Source organism: Pseudorasbora parva, chromosome 20 (genome assembly GCF_024679245.1).
Source record: "Pseudorasbora parva isolate DD20220531a chromosome 20, ASM2467924v1, whole genome shotgun sequence".
Lineage (NCBI taxonomy): Eukaryota > Metazoa > Chordata > Actinopteri > Cypriniformes > Gobionidae > Pseudorasbora > Pseudorasbora parva.
The window spans coordinates 42,513,045-42,533,023 of record NC_090191.1 but is presented as its reverse complement, the minus strand read 5'-3'; the positions used below and the strand labels follow the sequence as shown (position 1 = coordinate 42,533,023).

Genomic DNA, 19,979 nt, shown 5'->3' with positions numbered 1-19,979 from the left:
TGATTATGCCTTCCTGATGGAGTCCACGGCCATCGAGTTCGTCACGCAGCGCAACTGTAACCTCACGCAGGTCGGAGGCCTCATCGACTCCAAGGCGTACGGCGTGGGAACGCCCATGGGTAATGCATCGCCATCCCATAATCATCATCATCACAAACCTGTCACTACGGCGATCTCTAGTGTTGTCAAAAGTACCGACCGCGATAGCCTTACCGGTAGCCTTACCAGACTCTTGTACATAGAGTCTGGCCACTCTCCATTGACAAGCGTTTATTTCCGCGAAGGCGGGCACTCTGTTGAGGTTTAAAACTATTGGATCTTCCCTGAGCCGCTCTGGATCTGCCATAACATTTACATTTTACATTTAATCATTTAGCAGACGCTTTTTTTCCTAAGCGACTTACAAAAAGGGGAGATTAATAGAAGCAACGAAACAAACAAGGCCAACAACCTGTAAGAGCTGTAAGAAATCTCAATTGGCACAGTACACAATTTTTGTTTTGTTTTTTGTTTTTGGGACAAACAAACAAAAATGAATGGATAGTTAAGTGCTATTCTGTATTGGTCAGGTGCAATTGGAAAAGATGTGTCTTAAGATGTTTTTTAAAAATGGCTACAGACTCGGCAGCACGAGTTGAGATCGGCAGGTCATTCCACCAGGTGGGAACGGTCCAGGAAAATGTCCGCGAGAGCGATTTCATGCCTCTTTGGGATGGAACCACGAGGCGCCGCTCGCTCGCAGAACGCAAGCTTCTGGAGGGTGTGTAAGTCTGAGCAAGCGAGTTTAGGTATATCGGTGCAGAGCCAGTGGTTGTTTTGTAGGCGAGAACTAGAGCCTTGAATTTGATGCGAGCGGCCATTGGCAACCAGTGCAGTTTGATGAAGAGAGGCGTAACAATCGCTAACGTTTGGCCGTGACGTATGTCATGCGCCCTTCGTCTGTTTCACACAAATCCGACAACATAAATGTGCACATGTGCAGGCCACCTCAATTATAAAACTATAGGATAAAACCTAAAACTTGTGCATTCGGATTGTGATTTATTCACGCCCCGGTGGAGAGGAGAGTTCTGTGATCGGGAACGCGGCGCTCATGTGGTCCGTAACATCATTGTGCTGTAAATAAAATGTCATATGCTTGGTATGATAATAAACGCTGCTACAAATAACGGACCGATTCAAATGTTTAAGTGCTTTTATTTTCATTTGTTTGAGCGGTGATGAAATATATTGCTCTTCTAAATACTTGCCAGCATTTTAGGGTGCGTTCACACTTGTCATGTGTGGTCGGATTAAAACGAACCCTGGTGCGATTGCTTGTTTAGTGCGGTTCATTTGAACATATGTGAACGCTGCCATCCGAACCCTGCTGCGCACCAAACAAGCGGAGCGAGAGCGCTAAAGAGACGGGTCTCGGTCCGCTTCCAAACCAACTCTGGTGCGGTTCTCTGGCGTGATGTCACAAGATGCGACGCATATTCAGCTGATTTGACGACGCGGAAAGATCGTTCGGTGAGGTGGCATTCGATTTTCAGTTTTCAGATTCGAATATTCTTTTTTTTTTTTCAACACGTGACTTCCGTCGCGGACTCATTCTCACTCATGCTTGAAATAATAATAATAAATAAAAAATAACACCGTAACATGCTTTCAATAAAAACATCGCGCATTTTAAAGATTTAAATTACCAAAAAGTCAGAATAAGACGAAATAAATCCCTTATATAGAATAAAACTAATTGTAATAGATATTACATTTTGTGTCATTTTAAAAACAATTCATTTATTCTTATTCAACTGTTTATAAGCATGCTACCGTGTTCTTTATTTATTACAGTTCGTTGAAATCACTGTGTGTTACTAATTTAATTTCTGTTTTTGGATTCATTTGTTTTAAAGAAAGGTTCGTTATTAATACCTTATTAAAGTTCTTGCTCTCAACAGACTTTGTGTTTTGTATCACTTGTGCACTGTCCGTTTTCGGAGCATAAACCTGCCCGTGTAATGCGTACCGGAAACTGTTCTATTTAAAAGATTATTAAATGTTTATTAATATTTAAAGAATGTGTGCCACCTGATCATATTGCACCAAATGCAACACTGCACTCCACTGGGTCTGCCGCAACACATTTACGATGCCGAAGAGTGAAACGTGAAGTCGTGAAAGATGATACAAATGCAAACCGACACTATTATTATATATTTAGCCCCACCCACCGAAGCTTCGAATATTCGATATCGATTGCCACCTAAGCTTCGAAGCTCTAAAAAAAAGGCATTCGAAACAGCCCTAGTATCCAGAAAGAGTAACGTTAACGTTAGAGGGCAAACGTGGAGCAACGAGGAAGAGCCTCATCAATATTTGGTCCGACGAGCATGTTTCGAAAATGCTAGAAAAAACACACAAAAAGCAAACCTGGCTCTTCTCATCAGAGGACCTGCTGCCCATCAGTCGGTACAGACGACAGAACGGCCGTCTCTTCTGCACAACGGAGGAAATCCTGGAGCTGTTTTGAATGTTTTGAACATTTTATGAGCTCTTCATGAGTTCTCAGCAGGTAAAAATAATGCCATATGAACACGCATAAAATGACCGTGTGTAATCCGGCACACAGCATTGCTTTGAATGTTCGGTAAGCGAGATATACGTCATATAAGCCGACCAATCAGGTTGTGAGCGTCTCCCTGAGCCTTTGGTTCGGTAACTTTAGGTGCGCTGTTAAAAATGCCAGTGTGAACGCTAAGCGGACCAGGACTAAATGTTTTGTTTTTGGGTCCGGACCAAACAAACCAAACTAACTGAACTACAAGTGTGAACGCACTCTTAAAGAAATACAAGTCTAGGAATGCATCAAAATAACAGCAAAGCGCAACCGTACGGTGCTCTGCAGTGGTCAAAAAGGATTATAAACAGTGGATTTTGAAGTGATATATTCTTGAAAACTCAGAGATGTGGATTCGGAGAGATCTTACATCACCACACGACCTTGACCAAAGCGGTTGGTAATTCTGCCGGGGATTTTTACACGGGTGGTGAGAGACGGCAATATAATCACTGACTAGCCCTTGTAAATGATGGCAATACCTTCTGACCCCACAAGAAACAATTACCGTCCAAATAGGGCTTCAGCCAACTCTCACCACTGACAGAGCGAGCTGGAAAATTAAAGTTTTCCTGAATTCACCCTGTTTGCGAGGAGGGTCACAACATCATGGCCACCAACAAACCCCAGCAAAGACTGTTATTGCTCCGGCTTTAACTTCTGGATATTCGGCAGCGGTGCCACAACGCAGTGAATGGTTTCGTTCGCATCTTTCTCCGCCGCCATTACTGAACTACAACTCATACTAGCGCTCGACATCAACGTCATCTATTCGCTGATTGGACCGGTTAAAATTTGTTCGGAGAAAACCTAAGAAAACACAGCAGTCTCAGACATAGTACTGAAGGAAAAGGAAAATAGAGCGGAAGTACGTAGGAGGGCAGAGCCAGGCTACCAAATCGATACTGAAATGTTAAAAATGTGACGCTTTGAGCGCTGTTGAGCGCAATCGTAAACACCTCTGACTGGCCATTGTGCTCACATGCTCATCAAATATGTCTGTGATTGGCTACTACGATCAGCGCTTCACAAACATGTTGTAAAAATACATCAATGACGCTTTTCACGGAGCGCTCGCACAGATACACACGGAGCGGTTGAATGCAGGCGTCTATAAGCCTACCGGTCCTAAGTTGAAGCCTGCTTGTGCTTTCAAACACTTCTGTGTTCTTTCAAACCGCTGCCGTGTGTTGATCATTGTAGCCAATCACAGGCACATCCGATGAGCGTGTGTGCACAATGACCAGTCAGAGGCTGTATCTGGCACCAAGATGTTAGCAGCAGACCCTTTAAGTCCTGTAAGTTGCGAGGTGGGGCCTCCATGGATCGGACTTGTTTGTTCGGCTCATCCCACAGATGCTCGATTGGATTGAGATCTGGGGAATCTGGAGGCCGAGTCGACGCCTCAAACTGGTTGTTGTGCTCCTCAAACCATTCCTGAAGCATTTGTGCTTTGTGTCAGGAGCATTATCCTGCTGGAAGAGCCACAGCCACCAGAATACCGTTTCCATCAAAGGCTGAACATGGTCTCAGCAATGCTTAGGTAGGTGGAGCGTGTCAAAGTAACATCCACATGGATGGAGGACCCAAGGTTTCCCAGCAGAACATTGGCCAAAGCATCACACTGCCTCCGCCGGCTCGCCTTCTTCCCATAGTGCATCCTGGGGCCATGTGTTCCCCAGGTAAGCCACACACACACACACACCCGGCCATCCACGTGATGTAAAAGAACACGTGATTCCTCAGACCAGGCCACCTTCTTCCATTGCCCCGTGGTCCAGTTCTGATGCTCACGTGCCACTGTTGGTGCTATCGGCGGGGTCAGGGGTCAGAGGTCACCCTGACTGGTCCATACGCCTCAAACTGAGCTGCTCTGTGTATTCTGACAGCTTTCTATCAGAACCAGCATTAACTTCTGGAGCAGTTTGAGCTCCAGTAGCTCGTCTGTTTGATCGGACCCCACGGGCCAGCCTTCGCTCCCCACGGTCATCAATGAGCCTTGGCCGCCCATGACCCTGTGGCCGGTTCTCCACTGGTCCTTCCTTGGAGCACTTTTGATAGATACTGACCACTGCAGACCGGGAACAGCCCACAAGAGCTGCAGTTTTGGAGATGCTCTGACCCAGTCGTCTAGCCGTCACAATCTGGCCAAACTCGCTCAAATCCTTACGCTTGCCCATTTCTCCTGCTTCACACACATCAACTCTGAGGACAAAATGTTCACTTGCTGCCTAATATATCCCACCCACTAACAGGATCCGTGATGAAGAGATCATCAGTGCTTTTCATTTCACCTGTCTATATATGTGTGTGTGTCCATCTTTTGTATGACGAGTGTCTATTAAACTAGTTTAATTTCCCATGAGTCTCCTCTTCGACAGCAGATGATCTGAGGCTTTATAAACATTAATGTCAGAAGGAGTTCTGTGGGGGTGGAGAGCATAAAAAGGGAAATATTTATCCATCTTTATCTGTGCAAATCCTCTTCCCACTCCCATCTGGGTAATCCTGTTAAACGCACACGTTTCAGACTCGTACGACACGCGATCACGCTCCTAAATTTCAGGATCTGTGTTCCGAGGCTGATAGGCGAGTGCCGGGCGTTCCCAAAACACGCGCCTTTGATCTGATGCCCATCCACCGGAGGACACAATAAGCATTCCCGGAATAACATCAATGCTTTGATGAAATAATGCATCTCACGTAATGATCTCTGAAGCGTGGAGAACACGAGGACTGATGTAGAGGATGTTCAGCAGCATTCATGTCATTAGCACTGAAAATCATTTCAGTTCCCTCATTTATTTGTTTGTAATTTGTGGTCACAGAAAGAAATTGAAGTAAACATGACAACACCATATTTAAAAAAAAAAACATATTCATTTATAGCCATGAGATTTAAGAATAGTTCCCCGAAAATGAATATTGTGTTTGATTTCTTCAAGGTAAAGACTAAAATTGAAGCCATTATTCGTTGAAAATGAAACCTAGAACAGCATTCACAATGCTAAAAGGGAGATTTAGATTTCAGTTTCATACGTTTCACAAACTGCATGAATTTTATAATTTAAAGTCCCAGTGATCTGGAAATATCAAGTGAGTTTTCCTCAGTGCTGTGACGTATTTCCAAATGAACCTGAATATTGAAGAGAGGGCAGAGTTTTACCTCAGCACTCCTCCTCTCCATCTCTCGCTCACAGCTGATGAACGGTTGGATTGGTTACGCATTTTCAAACCTTAGCTGTCAAACTACCCTCATCTGAGAAGGAACGCCGTTTCCTGACAAATTAATTCCCAATTTTGATAAAAGATAACCACGGCAAACAATTTTTTTCTGTGTATTAACCCTTAAATGCATACCTCGGGTCGTTAGAGACCTACCCTCCTCCTCCTTCTCCTCCTCATTCATTTTATAAAGTTAGACATCAACCTTCATAGTATTCCTCAATCAATCCATTTTAAACAATATAACAAGAAAAAAAGGATAGAACTATAATTGAATGCCTGTTTTTGCACTAGTTTTTTGTCAAAATTGTATAGGGTCGCTAACAACCCGAGGTGTGTACGAGTACGTGAATATATTTTTTGCACAATGATAAATGAATCTATAATGTCAAAATAGTTGCAATTCACCTTTATTCCACTATTATGTCTGATATGCAATGATGAAGTGACATTTCACTCAGTTACCTCTGACAGAAAACGAAACAATAATAATTATAATCTGCAAAAGTTGAAATGTCTCAGTGATTTACTGCAGAGAGCAAGAACTAAACACAGTCAGATATTAGTGTCACTTTCTCTTGATGATGGATGTGGTCAAGAAGCTGTCAGTGATCAAAATATTGATTTTGAAGACGTTAAAATTTAGTTTTGAGAATATGCGTGGGATGGCGAATATGAGGAGATGCTGAAGAAGCTCTGATGAGGACAGGTGACAAGCTCCAAAAGGTCACAAAATATGTTTTATTTTATTCTTCTGTAATTGTTACTCTAATATCAGGAGTTTTATAAATTATTGTGACAGGTAGAGATCTATCCATCTTAAATATAGATCCGGATCGCTAACGACCTGAATATGTTTTTGAATATGTAATTTTATTTTCTGTTTGAATTTTCTCACCCCATTGGCAGATTATTTATCTTATTTTAAGCAAAACTCTCTTAATTTTTAGTTATTTTTCCCCAAAACAAGACAATTACTTTTGCTTGTCTTGTAAATACTTCTTGTTTTAAGAATTTTTAGATGTTTGGACGAGAAACAAGACAAAAATACTAAGTAAGAAGAGCATTTTTTGCTGTGTTTGATGACGTGATGATTACGTTACTGTTGATCATCTGTCCGTCATCGGCTAAAGCCCGCCCTGATGATCTCATTGGTCAGTTTCTGTTGATCATCTGTCCGTCATCAGCTAAAGCCCGCCCTGATGATCTCATTGGTCAGTTTCTGTTGATCATCTGTCCATCATCGGCTAAAGCCCGCCCTGATGATCTCATTGGTCAGTTTCTGTTGATCATCTGTCCGTCATCGGCTAAAGCCCGCCCTGATGATCTCATTGGTCAGTTTCTGTTGATCATCTGTCCGTCATCGGCTAAAGCCCGCCCTGATGATCTCATTGGTCAGTTTCTGTTGATCATCTGTCCGTCATCGGCTAAAGCCCGCCCTGATGATCTCATTGGTCAGTTTCTGTTGATCATCTGTCCATCATCGGCTAAAGCCCGCCCTGATGATCTCATTGGTCAGTTTCTGTTGATCATCTGTCCGTCATCGGCTAAAGCCCGCCCTGATGATCTCATTGGTCAGTTTCTGTTGATCATCTGTCCGTCATCGGCTAAAGCCCGCCCTGATGATCTCATTGGTCAGTTTCTGTTGATCATCTGTCCGTCATCGGCTAAAGCCCGCCCTGATGATCTCATTGGTCAGTTTCTGTTGATCATCTGTCCGTCATCGGCTAAAGCCCGCCCTGATGATCTCATTGGTCAGTTTCTGTTAATCATCTGTCCGTCATCGGCTAAAGCCCGCCCTGATGATCTCATTGGTCAGTTTCTATTGATCATCTGTCCGTCATCGTCTAAAGCCCGCCCTGATGATCTCATTGGTCAGTTTCTGTTAATCATCTGTCCGTCATCGTCTAAAGCCCGCCCTGATGATCTCATTGGTCAGTTTCTGTTGATCATCTGTCCGTCATCGGCTAAAGCCCGCCCTGATGATCTCATTGGTCAGTTTCTATTGATCATCTGTCCGTCATCGGCTAAAGCCCGCCCTGATGATCTCATTGGTCAGTTTCTGTTGATCATCTGTCCGTCATCGGCTAAAGCCCGCCCTGATGATCTCATTGGTCAGTTTCTGTTAATCATCTGTCCGTCATCGGCTAAAGCCCGCCCTGATGATCTCATTGGTCAGTTTCTGTTGATCATCTGTCCGTCATCGGCTAAAGCCCGCCCTGATGATCTCATTGGTCAGTTTCTGTTAATCATCTGTCCGTCATCGTCTAAAGCCCGCCCTGATGATCTCATTGGTCAGTTTCTATTGATCATCTGTCCGTCATCGTCTAAAGCCCGCCCTGATGATCTCATTGGTCAGTTTCTATTGATCATCTGTCCGTCATCGTCTAAAGCCCGCCCTGATGATCTCATTGGTCAGTTTCTGTTGATCATCTGTCCGTCATCGGCTAAAGCCCGCCCTGATGATCTCATTGGTCAGTTTCTGTTGATCATCTGTCCGTCATCGGCTAAAGCCCGCCCTGATGATCTCATTGGTCAGTTTCTGTTGATCATCTGTCCGTCATCGGCTAAAGCCCGCCCTGATGATCTCATTGGTCAGTTTCTATTGATCATCTGTCCATCATCGGCTAAAGCCCGCCCTGATGATCTCATTGGTCAGTTTCTGTTGATCATCTGTCCATCATCGGCTAAAGCCCGCCCTGATGATCTCATTGGTCAGTTTCTGTTGATCATCTGTCCGTCATCGGCTAAAGCCCGCCCTGATGATCTCATTGGTCAGTTTCTGTTGATCATCTGTCCGTCATCGGCTAAAGCCCGCCCTGATGATCTCATTGGTCAGTTTCTGTTGATCATCTGTCCGTCATCGTCTAAAGCCCGCCCTGATGATCTCATTGGTCAGTTTCTGTTGATCATCTGTCCGTCATCGTCTAAAGCCCGCCCTGATGATCTCATTGGTCAGTTTCTATTGATCATCGGTCCATCATCGTCTAAAGCCCGCCCTGATGATCTCATTGGTCAGTTTCTGTTCAGGTATAATTTCTCCTCTATGGATCAAGTCCAGGCCGAACCTGAGCTCAAACCCGTGGCAGGAATGAGTTTGGCTGGCATCCTGGCTATGTTATATTTGCTAACAAAGTAAATACGGTCAATTTTGATTTCATGAGGACTTTAAAAGTGTTTTTTTTGTCTCCCACCTAAAAACTTTTGGTTCCTGGAATGTAAAAATTACCATTAGAGCACATTCTGTATGAGTTGTAATGAGTTTTGTCGGATTTAATTGAATTGAACTGAATGTTTGACGCTGAGTTTGACCCGCAGGCTCTCCGTATCGAGACAAGATCACCATCGCCATCTTGCAGCTGCAGGAGGAGGGCAAGCTACACATGATGAAGGAGAAATGGTGGCGAGGAAATGGCTGCCCGGAGGAGGAGAGTAAGGAGGCGAGTGCGCTCGGCGTGCAGAACATCGGCGGCATCTTCATCGTTCTCGCCGCTGGCTTGGTTCTGTCCGTGTTCGTGGCCGTCGGCGAGGTGCTCTACAAGTCCAGGCAGAATGCGCAGATCCAGAAGGTACCCGTTTCTTTATTTCATAGTCTGTTTAACGGGATAGTAATCTGACAAGCCAGACCCACATCAAGATGTTTGGTCTGGAAACTCACCATTGACAGCTCAATCTGAGGGGTGGATAGACGGTTGTCTGTCAAACTCCCTCTGCACGCGATAGGATAGCGCTACAACCAACCAGAGCAACGAAGGTGAAGCGGAGCTGACATATTGAACTTTCGCTGTATCCGGTTGGTGAAACTCAGAACACATCTTCCCTTTTTAAGAATGACTTCAGTGCCGTTCTTCTCTCAGAGAAAAGCTTAAAGGTGCTCTATGCAACTTTCCGTCCACTGGAGGGCGCCTATTCTAAACAAAGGCGTAGTTTGATGACGCCAAGTGTGAGCGCAGTATCTTGGGACATGTGGTCTTCACCTCACAGCCGGTGGAAAATAGGACACGGGCAGAAATCACGTTCATGGATGCGGTTATTAACGTTACTGTAGTGTAAAGCAGAGCAGGAGCGAGTGTTGTGGAGCTGAGCACGGCCGCTGGAGAGATTGTTACACATCACTTTTATTATGACGGGACGGGATGCAGTCACCGGGCGCTTACGGTTATTTCCACTCTTCCGGTTATGATTATGAGGTAAAGCAGCTCTGTTTATCATATTAGATACATTTAAGGGTGTTGAAAATGATGTTATGACGTTATTCCGTGCGTTCACATGTTCACACTGCTAAGAGTAAAGCGCTCCTGCCAAATAAAACCCGAAGATATAACGCGATTGACTGGCGACTTCCTCAGACGCTACGCTGACACGTCCCGGTCCTTTAGTTAAAATAGCAATTTTCTCACAATTTACAAATAGTTGGAAACATCTGGGATATTGTAAGTACTCAACTGAACAAAATATATAACACCGGCCTAGTGGTTTTTGGATATTTTACTGCAAAAATACTACATAGTGCACCTTTAACTCCAAGTCTTCCAGAGTCGCGGTCAAAGCTGATTCGAAAGGCCGCCTTTCGCCAGCTTCTGTGTTTACTAGAAGCACGCAAGCGCAACTCGGCCGTCATTATGTTAAGCCCCGCCCACCGACTCTATACACATTGTGATTGGCCTGACCAGTGTTTGGTTTTTACAGCTCAGAACGTATTGAGAGTTGCTAGACGACACTCGCGGCAGATTAGATTTGCTGTCGCTAGGGTGCGTCTAGATTTCTAGGCTAAAGGGATAGTTCACCCAAAAATGTAAATGTGATGTTTATCTGCTGACCCCCAGGGTGTCCAACATGTAGGTGTGTGTGTTTCTTCAGGAGAACACAAATGAAGATTTTTAACTCAATCGTTGCAGTCTGCCAGTCATAATGTATGTGAATGGGTAACAACTCCACGAGAGCAAAAAAAAACATGCTTAGACAACATGCACAAAACCCTGCTGCTCATGACGACACACTGATGTCTTAAGACACAAACCGATCAGTATTATGTAATTTTTTTTACCTCATATCAGATGAATCTCATCTAGTGTTCCCATCCGCTATTACTTCCGTCTGGTAAGGTCAAAACCGGCGCAATCATATATATATATATATATATATATATATAGATTCCTCATTAGTGCCTGCGCAGATCGGCCGACTGAGGCACCCACATAATATATATCTATGATTGCGCCAGTTTGACCAAAAATTACAATTCTGTCAATAATTCCTCACCCTCCTGTGGTTGGCCAGCCGTCAGACCTCCGCTCATCTTCACACACAGATGAAGATATTAGTGTTGAAATCCGACGGCTCAGAAAGGCCTTCATTGACACCAATGTCATTTCCTCTCTCAAGACCCATAAAGGCACTAAAGACGTCGTTACAAAGCCCATCTCACTACAGCGGCTCTACAATCATTGATGAAGAGGCCAGAATAGAGTTAGTGCGCAAAAACACTAAATAACGACTTATATAGTGATGGCCGATTTCAGAACAAAGCTTTGAACCGTTATGAGTCAGTGAATCGATTCATGATTCGAAACCGTTATGAGTCAGTGAATCGATTCATGATTCGAACCGTTATGAGTCAGTGAATCGATTCATGATTCGGATCGCCAAAGTCACGTGATCTCAGCAGTTTGACACACGATCCGAATCATGAATCGATTCACTGACTCATAACTGTTCAAAGCTTTGTTTTGAAATCGGCCATCACTATATAAGTCGCTATTTAGAGTTTTTTTTGCGTTATTTAGAGTTTTTAAAAACTATTCTGGTGTCTTCATAAAGGATTGTAGAGCCGCTGTAGTGAAGATGAGCGGAGGTCTGACGGGTGTCCGAACAACAAGAGGGTGAGGATTTTATAACCCTTCAATTCATTATTCACTGAATATTAAACCCAGCCGCTATAATAATGCATGCAGTTGGTACAGGAGGTTAGTCTGACGGAAGTGTTTCTCTTTCATTGTTCTAGCGTTCGTTCTGCAGTGCGATGGTGGAGGAGCTCAGGGTGTCACTGAAATGCCAGAGGCGACGAAAACAGAAACCTCAGCCGCCCGCCATCGTTAAAACAGAGGAGGTCATTAACATGCACACCTTTAACGACAGGAGACTCCCGGGGAAAGAGACCATGGCCTGAGGACTCAAAGCCTCTCCTGTAACTCTCGTCCAAACGACGGACACGAAGATGTTTCCTGTGGAAATCCGGATACGTGAGCGATTCAGAACCACATCCCGGTTATCGGCTTGTATCTTGAGTCCCGTGCGTCTCTCGCTGGACTTTCGGCGCTACATTGTTCTCATTCTGTGTTGCTTATCTCGGTTTTCTCTGTGAAAGACAAGTAGGATGCTGTGACATGAAGTAGATGTTTTAAACAGATCAGTTTTGAGAAATGGTCATGAGCTGCCTTTATTGATGCCTTCAACAGCGCCTGATGAACTCCCGCTCACGACGCGTTCCCAGAACATTCCTGGAACATTAGTTTTTGGTTATAAAAAGTAAAAATAACCATTAGAGAGAGTTCTTACTAGTTTTGTCACATAAAAACCTTCCCGCGATGAACGTTTGTGACACAACCTTGAGAGAACGTTCTCAGAACGTTAGTTTTTGGTTTTAAAAAAGATAAAATTATTAGAGACAGTTAATTCTGTCTCACAAAAACCTTCCCGCAATGTTTTTAGAACGTTTGTGACACAAAATAGAACCTGAAGAGAACGTAACCACAAAAAACGTTACTGTAACCATTATATAATGTTCTGTATGAGTTCTTATTAGTTTAGACACAACCTTTAGAGAACCTTCTCAGAACGTTAGTTTTTGGTTATAAAACTAAAAATAATAATTAGAAAAGTTTTTAGTTTTGTCTCACAAAAACTCTCCTGCAATGTTTTTAGAACGTTTGTGACACAACCTTGAGAGAACGTTCTCAGAACATTAGTTTTAAGTTTCATAAAAGTAAAAATAAATATTAGAGAAAGTTCTTATTAGTTTTGTTACACAAAAAATAATGTTTTTAGAATGCTTGTGCCACAACCTTGAGAGAACGTTTTCGGAACATTAGTTTTTGGTTATAAAAATAACCATTAGAAAATAGAATGTGTTAGACAAAAGAGAACCTTAAGAGACAAACAAACAAACAGAACGTTCCTGTAACCATTATACAACGTTCTGTTTGAGTTCTTATTATTTTTGCCGCACAAAAACTCTCCTGCAATGTTATTAGAACGTTTGTGACACAACCTTAAGAAACATTCTTGGAACGTTAGTTGGTAATAAAATTAAAAATAACCATTAGAGAAATGTTTATTAGTTTTATCACACAATAATTCCCCTGTAATGTTATTATAATGTTTGTTATACAAAATAGAACCATAAGAGAACATAACCACAAACAAAAATGTTCTGGGAACGTTCCTGTAACCATAATACAATGTTCTGTAGTAGTTCTTATTAGTTTTGCCACGCTAAAACCTTTCTGCAATGTTTTTAGAACATTTGTGACACAAAATACAACATTGAAAGAACGTTCCTGGAATGTCTTCATTATGATCTGATCTGAACAATTTCGTTCTTTTTCATTCACTGACAAATACAGGAAGCTTTTTAGCAACAATGCAAGAAAATAAAGAGCATAAGACGGCTAAAGCTGGGACGGAAAACGAAGAAGAAAGCCCTGCTTGATACGCCAATTTGATGGCCTTCACCTCGACTTGAAGGCACCAATAAAATCCATGAAACAATGTCCGTCAGTTGTACTGTATGTCACGGGCTGCGTCCGAAATCGCATACTACCTACTAAATAGTAGGTAAAAAACAGTATGTTCGAAGCTGTTGGCATGTGAAGTGTGCATAAGATGGACACTTTAATATCCCATGAGGCCACAGGAGAGGATTTATGAATGGCAGGGTCACATAATAATGACAAGATGGCGGATGCCGTATGAGCGGCTCACAGTCATACTAGTACACTGCAAAAAATGCTCTTCTTACTTAGTATTTTTGTCTCGTTTCTAATCAAAATATCTCAAAATTCTTACATTAAGAAAAATTTACTAGACAAGTTAAAAAAATTGTCTTGTTTTGGGGGAAAATAACTCAAAATTAAGAGAGTTTTTGCTTAAAATCTGCCAATGGGGTGAGGACAATAATCTTGTTTTCTGTTTGAATTAAGATTATTTTTCTCACCCCATTGGCAGATTATTTATCTTATTTTAAGCAAAAACTCTCTTCATTTTGAGTTATTTTTCCCCAAAACAAGACCATAACTTTTGCTTGTCTACTAAATACTTCTTTTTTTAAGAAGTTTTGGATATTTGGACTAGAAACAAGACACAAATACTAAGTAAGAAGAGCATTTTTTTGTAGTGTAATTACTAGTGTTGTAGTCAAGACCACTTAAACTGAGACCAGGACCAGACCAGCTCTCCTTAAAATCATCTAAAAGATCCATATCTACTATCTGAGATATTACTTATATTTAATTAATAAATGTAATTAGAATAGTCTGACACTATAGCAATATAATTGATACCAATCAAATCACTGACAATAAAATGTATGGCACAGATGTTGTATCTGAATTGGTACATTTACACACGCATAAATAATGTTTAGATTAATTTAACATTAAAGCATGAACATTATTTAACATTCATGGAATCATTTATTCAACCACTTTGTTCAAACAGTTGATTAATTTAATAACGAAACATTGCCAGATTAGCACAGACAGTTTAAAATGTGGTATTTAATATATTAACTTCTATTTTATTGAATGTTTGTATAAATCAGTATCATTTGCAATCACGCTTATATTCATGAAAACAGCTCTCTTGCTATTGTGATATTGCTTAAGTATATTCTATTTTATATATAAAAAAACTAAATCTCAGAATTTTTTGGTCATTTATATAAATTTTGACCATTTTGGAGACAAAGCTGCATTGATTTTGAACTTCACAGTAACAAAAGAAATCACATTATGAAGAAGTTATTGATTGCATTTTAATCACTAAGTTTTACATCAAATCACATTAATGATGTTAAATCAGACAATGCACCGGCAATGTATTGATATCGTTGCATTTGTGGTCTTGAGATAAAATCCTGAGTCTTAAAAAAATGGTCTTAAAGGCCAACTCCGGTGAGAAATGCCCCTCGGGGTGATTAACAGATGGTCAGCGAGTAGATCGTTCTCTGGGATGCGTTTTCATGAAATCGAATGTAAAGAGTTTTATCTCTAAAAACAGATTAGCTTATAACGCTTGTCTACGGGGCACAGGGTAAGTGAAATTAAACCGCTAGTTAATACCACTAACAAGACTCAAAATAGCCTCACACTAACACGGCAGCATAATGAGGGTCCCTACATGCAAACCGAAGCATTGAGAACTTTGTAAGAGTACAAACAGTTTAATAAGAAGACACTTTATAAACATAGTACATTACGCGTTCACAGACGGCAGCCATCTTGGAAAACAGTCTCGACGAGTCGAGCCACGAACGCTGTTCACAAACTTAATTCCTATCGATCAGCTCACTCAGCACAGCGATCGTGGCTCGACTCGTCGAGACTGTTTTCCAAGATGGCTGCCGTCTGTAAACGCGTAATGAACTATCTTTATAAAGTATCTTCTTATTAAACTGTTTGTTAGTGATGGCCAAATGAAGCGTTTTGAAGCACTATTGCTTTCTGATACAATTGTGTCGAAAATGGTTGATTACTTGAAGCTTCATTCAGATAAAAATTGCAGCACCATCTCCTGGTGAAGTAAATGTAATGCGACAAAGCTGACAACCATAAACTGCAAATAGGCTTATGTTCACGCCCCGTTACCGAGGCGATCAAAGCTGAAACAGTGTTAGTGCTGTGAAACTCATTTATGTAGGTGAATTTAACAGATACTGAGGAATTTCATGAGTTCACCTTGATAATGAAACATTAAGCATGATGTGTGTGTGTGTAATTATTTCTTTAGACAAGGACAGAAGATCAGACCAGCTTTAAAAAGTTGGAAACCATCACAGAAATTCTAATGGTTTCTATTAAAATACCAATAGTTGGCTTTTACCATTTAAACCACTACAGATTTTTTTGTAGTATTTGTATGTCAGTATTTTGTGTAAAAGCACATAAGAAATACAGCCGGCAGGTTTCAAACCTGTCAACACTGGATTGGGGTGGTTCACTACAGGAGTGAAGCAGTGTGCTTGCTTCAGAAGGCATTTTCACGTGACTAGTGACGTAATGATACAAGCTCCGAAGCAGTGGTTCATTGCAAGGACCGTTCGAGTTTGAAGCAAGCTTCGGAGCATCGGTGTCAGACGAAACATCACTACTGTTTGTACTCTTAAAAAATTCTCAAAGCTTTGGTTTGCATGTAGGGACCCTCATTATGCTGCCGTTTTAGTGTGAGGCTATTTTGAGCTGTTAGTGGTATTAACTAGTGGTTTAATTTGACTTATTCTATGCCCCATAGACAAGCGCTATAAGCTAAAGCCCTGCATTTATGCCCGAGCCCGACGGGCCCCGACTTTTTTACGCCCCTCGGGCCGGGCTTCGGGCCTTTTTATAGGCTTCTCCTTCGTTTTATATTTATTTTATCAATTAAAAGAAACAATGAGTTCTGCGCTGGTGGAAACAACACGAGACCATAATAGTTAACGCGACTGTCAAGATATGGCTCGCACAGTGTTCAGAGCATAGGTTCAGAGTCCGCGCCAGCAGCAGCAGTGCGCGTTTCTTCAGCGCGGAGACACACTGCAAGTGTAGTGTGAGCATGGCGTTTCTGTTGCGTGTCATCCGCGGGGCGTCTGGTGCTATTAATGTACAGGGAAGCCCTATACTTCATGTTAAATATAAATATATTGCCTATTGATACAGCAAAGACAACTTCGGCAGTAGCCGGCCCATGCCATATCCATGGTATTGACGGCAAAAGGCTACAGAATAATTCGTTCTGTATTGACTGGTTTAATATTTCAAAATCGATAATTAGGCTATGTTGTCTTTTATTATTACAATTAGGCCTATCTGCATTTATGTTAACCTACAGACTTTCAAACATTATGTCATTATGTGTCACAATGTTTTATGGGCTATATGTTGTAGTCAGATAGATATGATGATGGTGCTGCAACACGCATCGCCGCAAATGACTAATGCAAGCCAACGCAAATGGCTGTAAATGAAACTTAAAATAAGTCTAAGATAGTCAAAAACACCATCATCTTCAATAAAAATGAATGAGACTAAATGATCTTACCAGTGCGCTCTCTCTCTTATGTGGTCTTTGAATTTGAAATGAGCTGCTGAATAAAATGCATCTTGAATCTTTTGCTTCCGTTGCTGTAAACTCCGTTAAATGAGCATATACCCCGGGAATTGAAGATGGGATTTATATTCATTTGCGTAGGTGTAAGGTAGGCTATAAGACAACCTGCATGTGCTTTTTTTATTTTATTTGTTTAGCTCCGTTTGCGAGAGCCGCGAGCAGAATCAGCCTGCCTCAGCTCCTCAAAAATGCCTTTTAGGCTACTGGTGGTAATAGTTGGCGAAATTAACTAACATTGTGATGCTTGAAGTGTTTTATGGATTTTATTATAGGCAAGACAAGTCAAGAGTTGATTTGAGAGACTAAATTAATTAAATATGCGGTTAACTCACTGTCGGCCGCTGGCCGCTTTTGGTCGTCACTTAAAAAAATTAAAACTTTAATTTAACAAACAAAAAAATGCTCTAAACATTTTTCTAAATTAACGTAATAAAGAAACGAAACGAAAAATAACTACTTTGACATTAAAAACAAAACAGAACTATTTTAATGGCTGCAACAATGTAAAAAAAAAAAAAAAACGGGCTCCAGTCGGACTCGGGCCGAGAATTTTGATAAGCTGTCGGACACGGGCCGGGCTAGGGCCTCAGCGTCTCGGGCCAGGGCCGGGCTAGGGCCTAGATTTGAGGCCCGTGCAGGGCTCTACTATAAGCTAATCTGTTTTTAGAGATAAAACTCTTTACATTCGACTTCATGAAAACGCATCCCAGAGAACGATTACTCGCTGACCATCGGTTGGTTAATCACCCCGAGGGGCATTTCTCACCGGAGTTGTCCTTTAAGAACAGTCTCGAGTACTACAACACTAGTAATTACATTAATCAAAATAAGGAAGTACTCAAGAGAGTATGCGATTTGGGACGCGGCCGCATTTCCGCTCTCTGTCATGATGATCAACGACTCAAGCCAAAGTTCTGTCGTTTAGATACAACTTCAACTTTTCTAGAAAAACTTTCTACTAGCGTCCATTCTGTCTGTCACAGGCAACTCATTCAACGGAGATTTATAAACAAGAGAAAAAAAAAGAGAAAAGCAGTTTTTGTACAGACGAATTTTGTAGTAAATCTTTATATTGGTGTGTCTGATGCTGACGTAGGTTAAACGGGAAGACGGCCCAGACATATATGCACGTCCATCCAGCCGAGAGCGAGCCGTACCAACCACCTTCGTTGTTTTACGAGCATATTTTAAGTTTTCCGTGTGCTAAAGTTTGTGTTTTACCTGACGGCGAGTCCCTCTCTCAGACGTTTCTGTATAATAGTGTACTGAGCAAACGCAAGGATTTCTCCCAATCTACAGGGACCTTTGGAAAAGAACCGTGTGCAAATTAACATCGGGTGGAGAACTGTTCAAGCTCATCTTGTAATAAAAGAGATTATACTGTGTTGTTTTCCTTTATGTGTGTGTGTTGTTCTCTGTTTGATTCTAAAACAAGTTATTCTAGAGCAACTGGACTCTGTTGAGCTAGTCTTTACTCTCCTATTGTGTGGAACATCCGGTTGAAACGGCTTCTGGAACCAGAACAAATCTGGGGCGGGGCTTCATTGTGTCTGTGGGGAATTGATTGGACGGTTGTGGTTTGCTATTGGTGGAGCTCATGTGAGTGACAGGTTGCCCCGCCCTCACATCAGTAAACATGAGATCAAAGGTAAGCCTCCAATAGACACTGAGGAAGAAGACAAGGCTGTTTTTTTTAATGGGTGTCAATGGAGGAGAGGCTACACAACGAAATTCAATGACGTCGAGGCTGTAATATGATTGGTTATCGAAGTTGGCTGTTACACTCTATCCAATGGTTGAGCTATGGACCCTCGTATCTCTCAATAATAATAATAATAAAAATAATAACACATTTTATTTATAAAGCACTTTACATTTTAAAGAAAATCTCAAAGGGCTACAAAGTAAATAAATAAATAAACCATTTAGAGCAATTAAGGATTAAGTTAAAATCAACACAAAAATATAAACACAAAGCAATTTAAACATTGAAACACTCTAAACAATGTATGTTTCAACAGTGCATCAGTCCCCACCCCCTTTTTCAGCTGCGCCGGTCCTGGAAGTATACACCAATCAGGCATAACATTATGGCCACCATCCTAATATTGTGTTGGTACCCCTTTTGCCCTGACCCATCGAGGGATGGATACCACCAGACCCCTGAAGGTGTGCTGTGATGTTAGCAGCAGATCCTTTAAGTTGCAAGTGGTGCTTCCATTGATTGGACTTGTCTGTTCAGCACATCTCACAGATGCTCGGATTGAGATCTGGGGAATTTGGAGGCCGAATCAACGCCTCAAACTCGTTGTGCTCCTCAAACCATTCCTGAACCAGTTTTGCTTTGTGGCAGGAGCATCCTGCTGGAACTTCTGGAGCAGTTTGAGCTCCAGTAGCTGGTCTGTTTGATCGGACCCCACGGGCCAGCCTTCGCTCCCCACGGTCATCAATGAGCCTTGGCCGCCCATGACCCTGTGGCCGGTTCTCCACTGGTCCTTTCTTGGAGCACTTTTGATAGATACTGACCACTGCAGACCGGGAACAGCCCACAAGAGCTGCAGTTTTGGAGATGCTCTGACCCAGTCGTCTAGCCGTCACAATCTGGCCAAACTCGCTCAAATCCTTACGCTTGCCCATTTCTCCTGCTTCACACACATCAACTCTGAGGACAAAATGTTCACTTGCTTCCTAATATATCCCACCCACTAACAGGAGCCGTGAGGAAGAGATCATCAGTGTTATTCACTTCACCTCAGGTCATAATGTTATGCCTGTTCTGTGTATTTTC

General features: G+C 42.0%; 1 protein-coding gene across 1 annotated transcript in view; it reads left to right on the top strand.

Moving 5' to 3' along the window:
- Nucleotides 1-13,908, top strand: part of LOC137048784 (glutamate receptor ionotropic, kainate 2) — a 66,628-nt gene extending 52,720 nt beyond the window's left edge. Inside the window, exons 14-16 of the mRNA XM_067427057.1 lie at nt 1-119; nt 9,146-9,396; nt 11,832-13,908. The exon at nt 1-119 is cut by the window's left edge and continues 107 nt beyond it. Coding sequence (XP_067283158.1) covers nt 1-119; nt 9,146-9,396; nt 11,832-11,996 — 535 coding nt within the window. The 3' untranslated portion in view covers nt 11,997-13,908. The remainder of the gene's footprint in view (nt 120-9,145; nt 9,397-11,831) is intronic.
- The last annotated feature ends 6,071 nt before the right edge of the window (nt 13,909-19,979 follow it).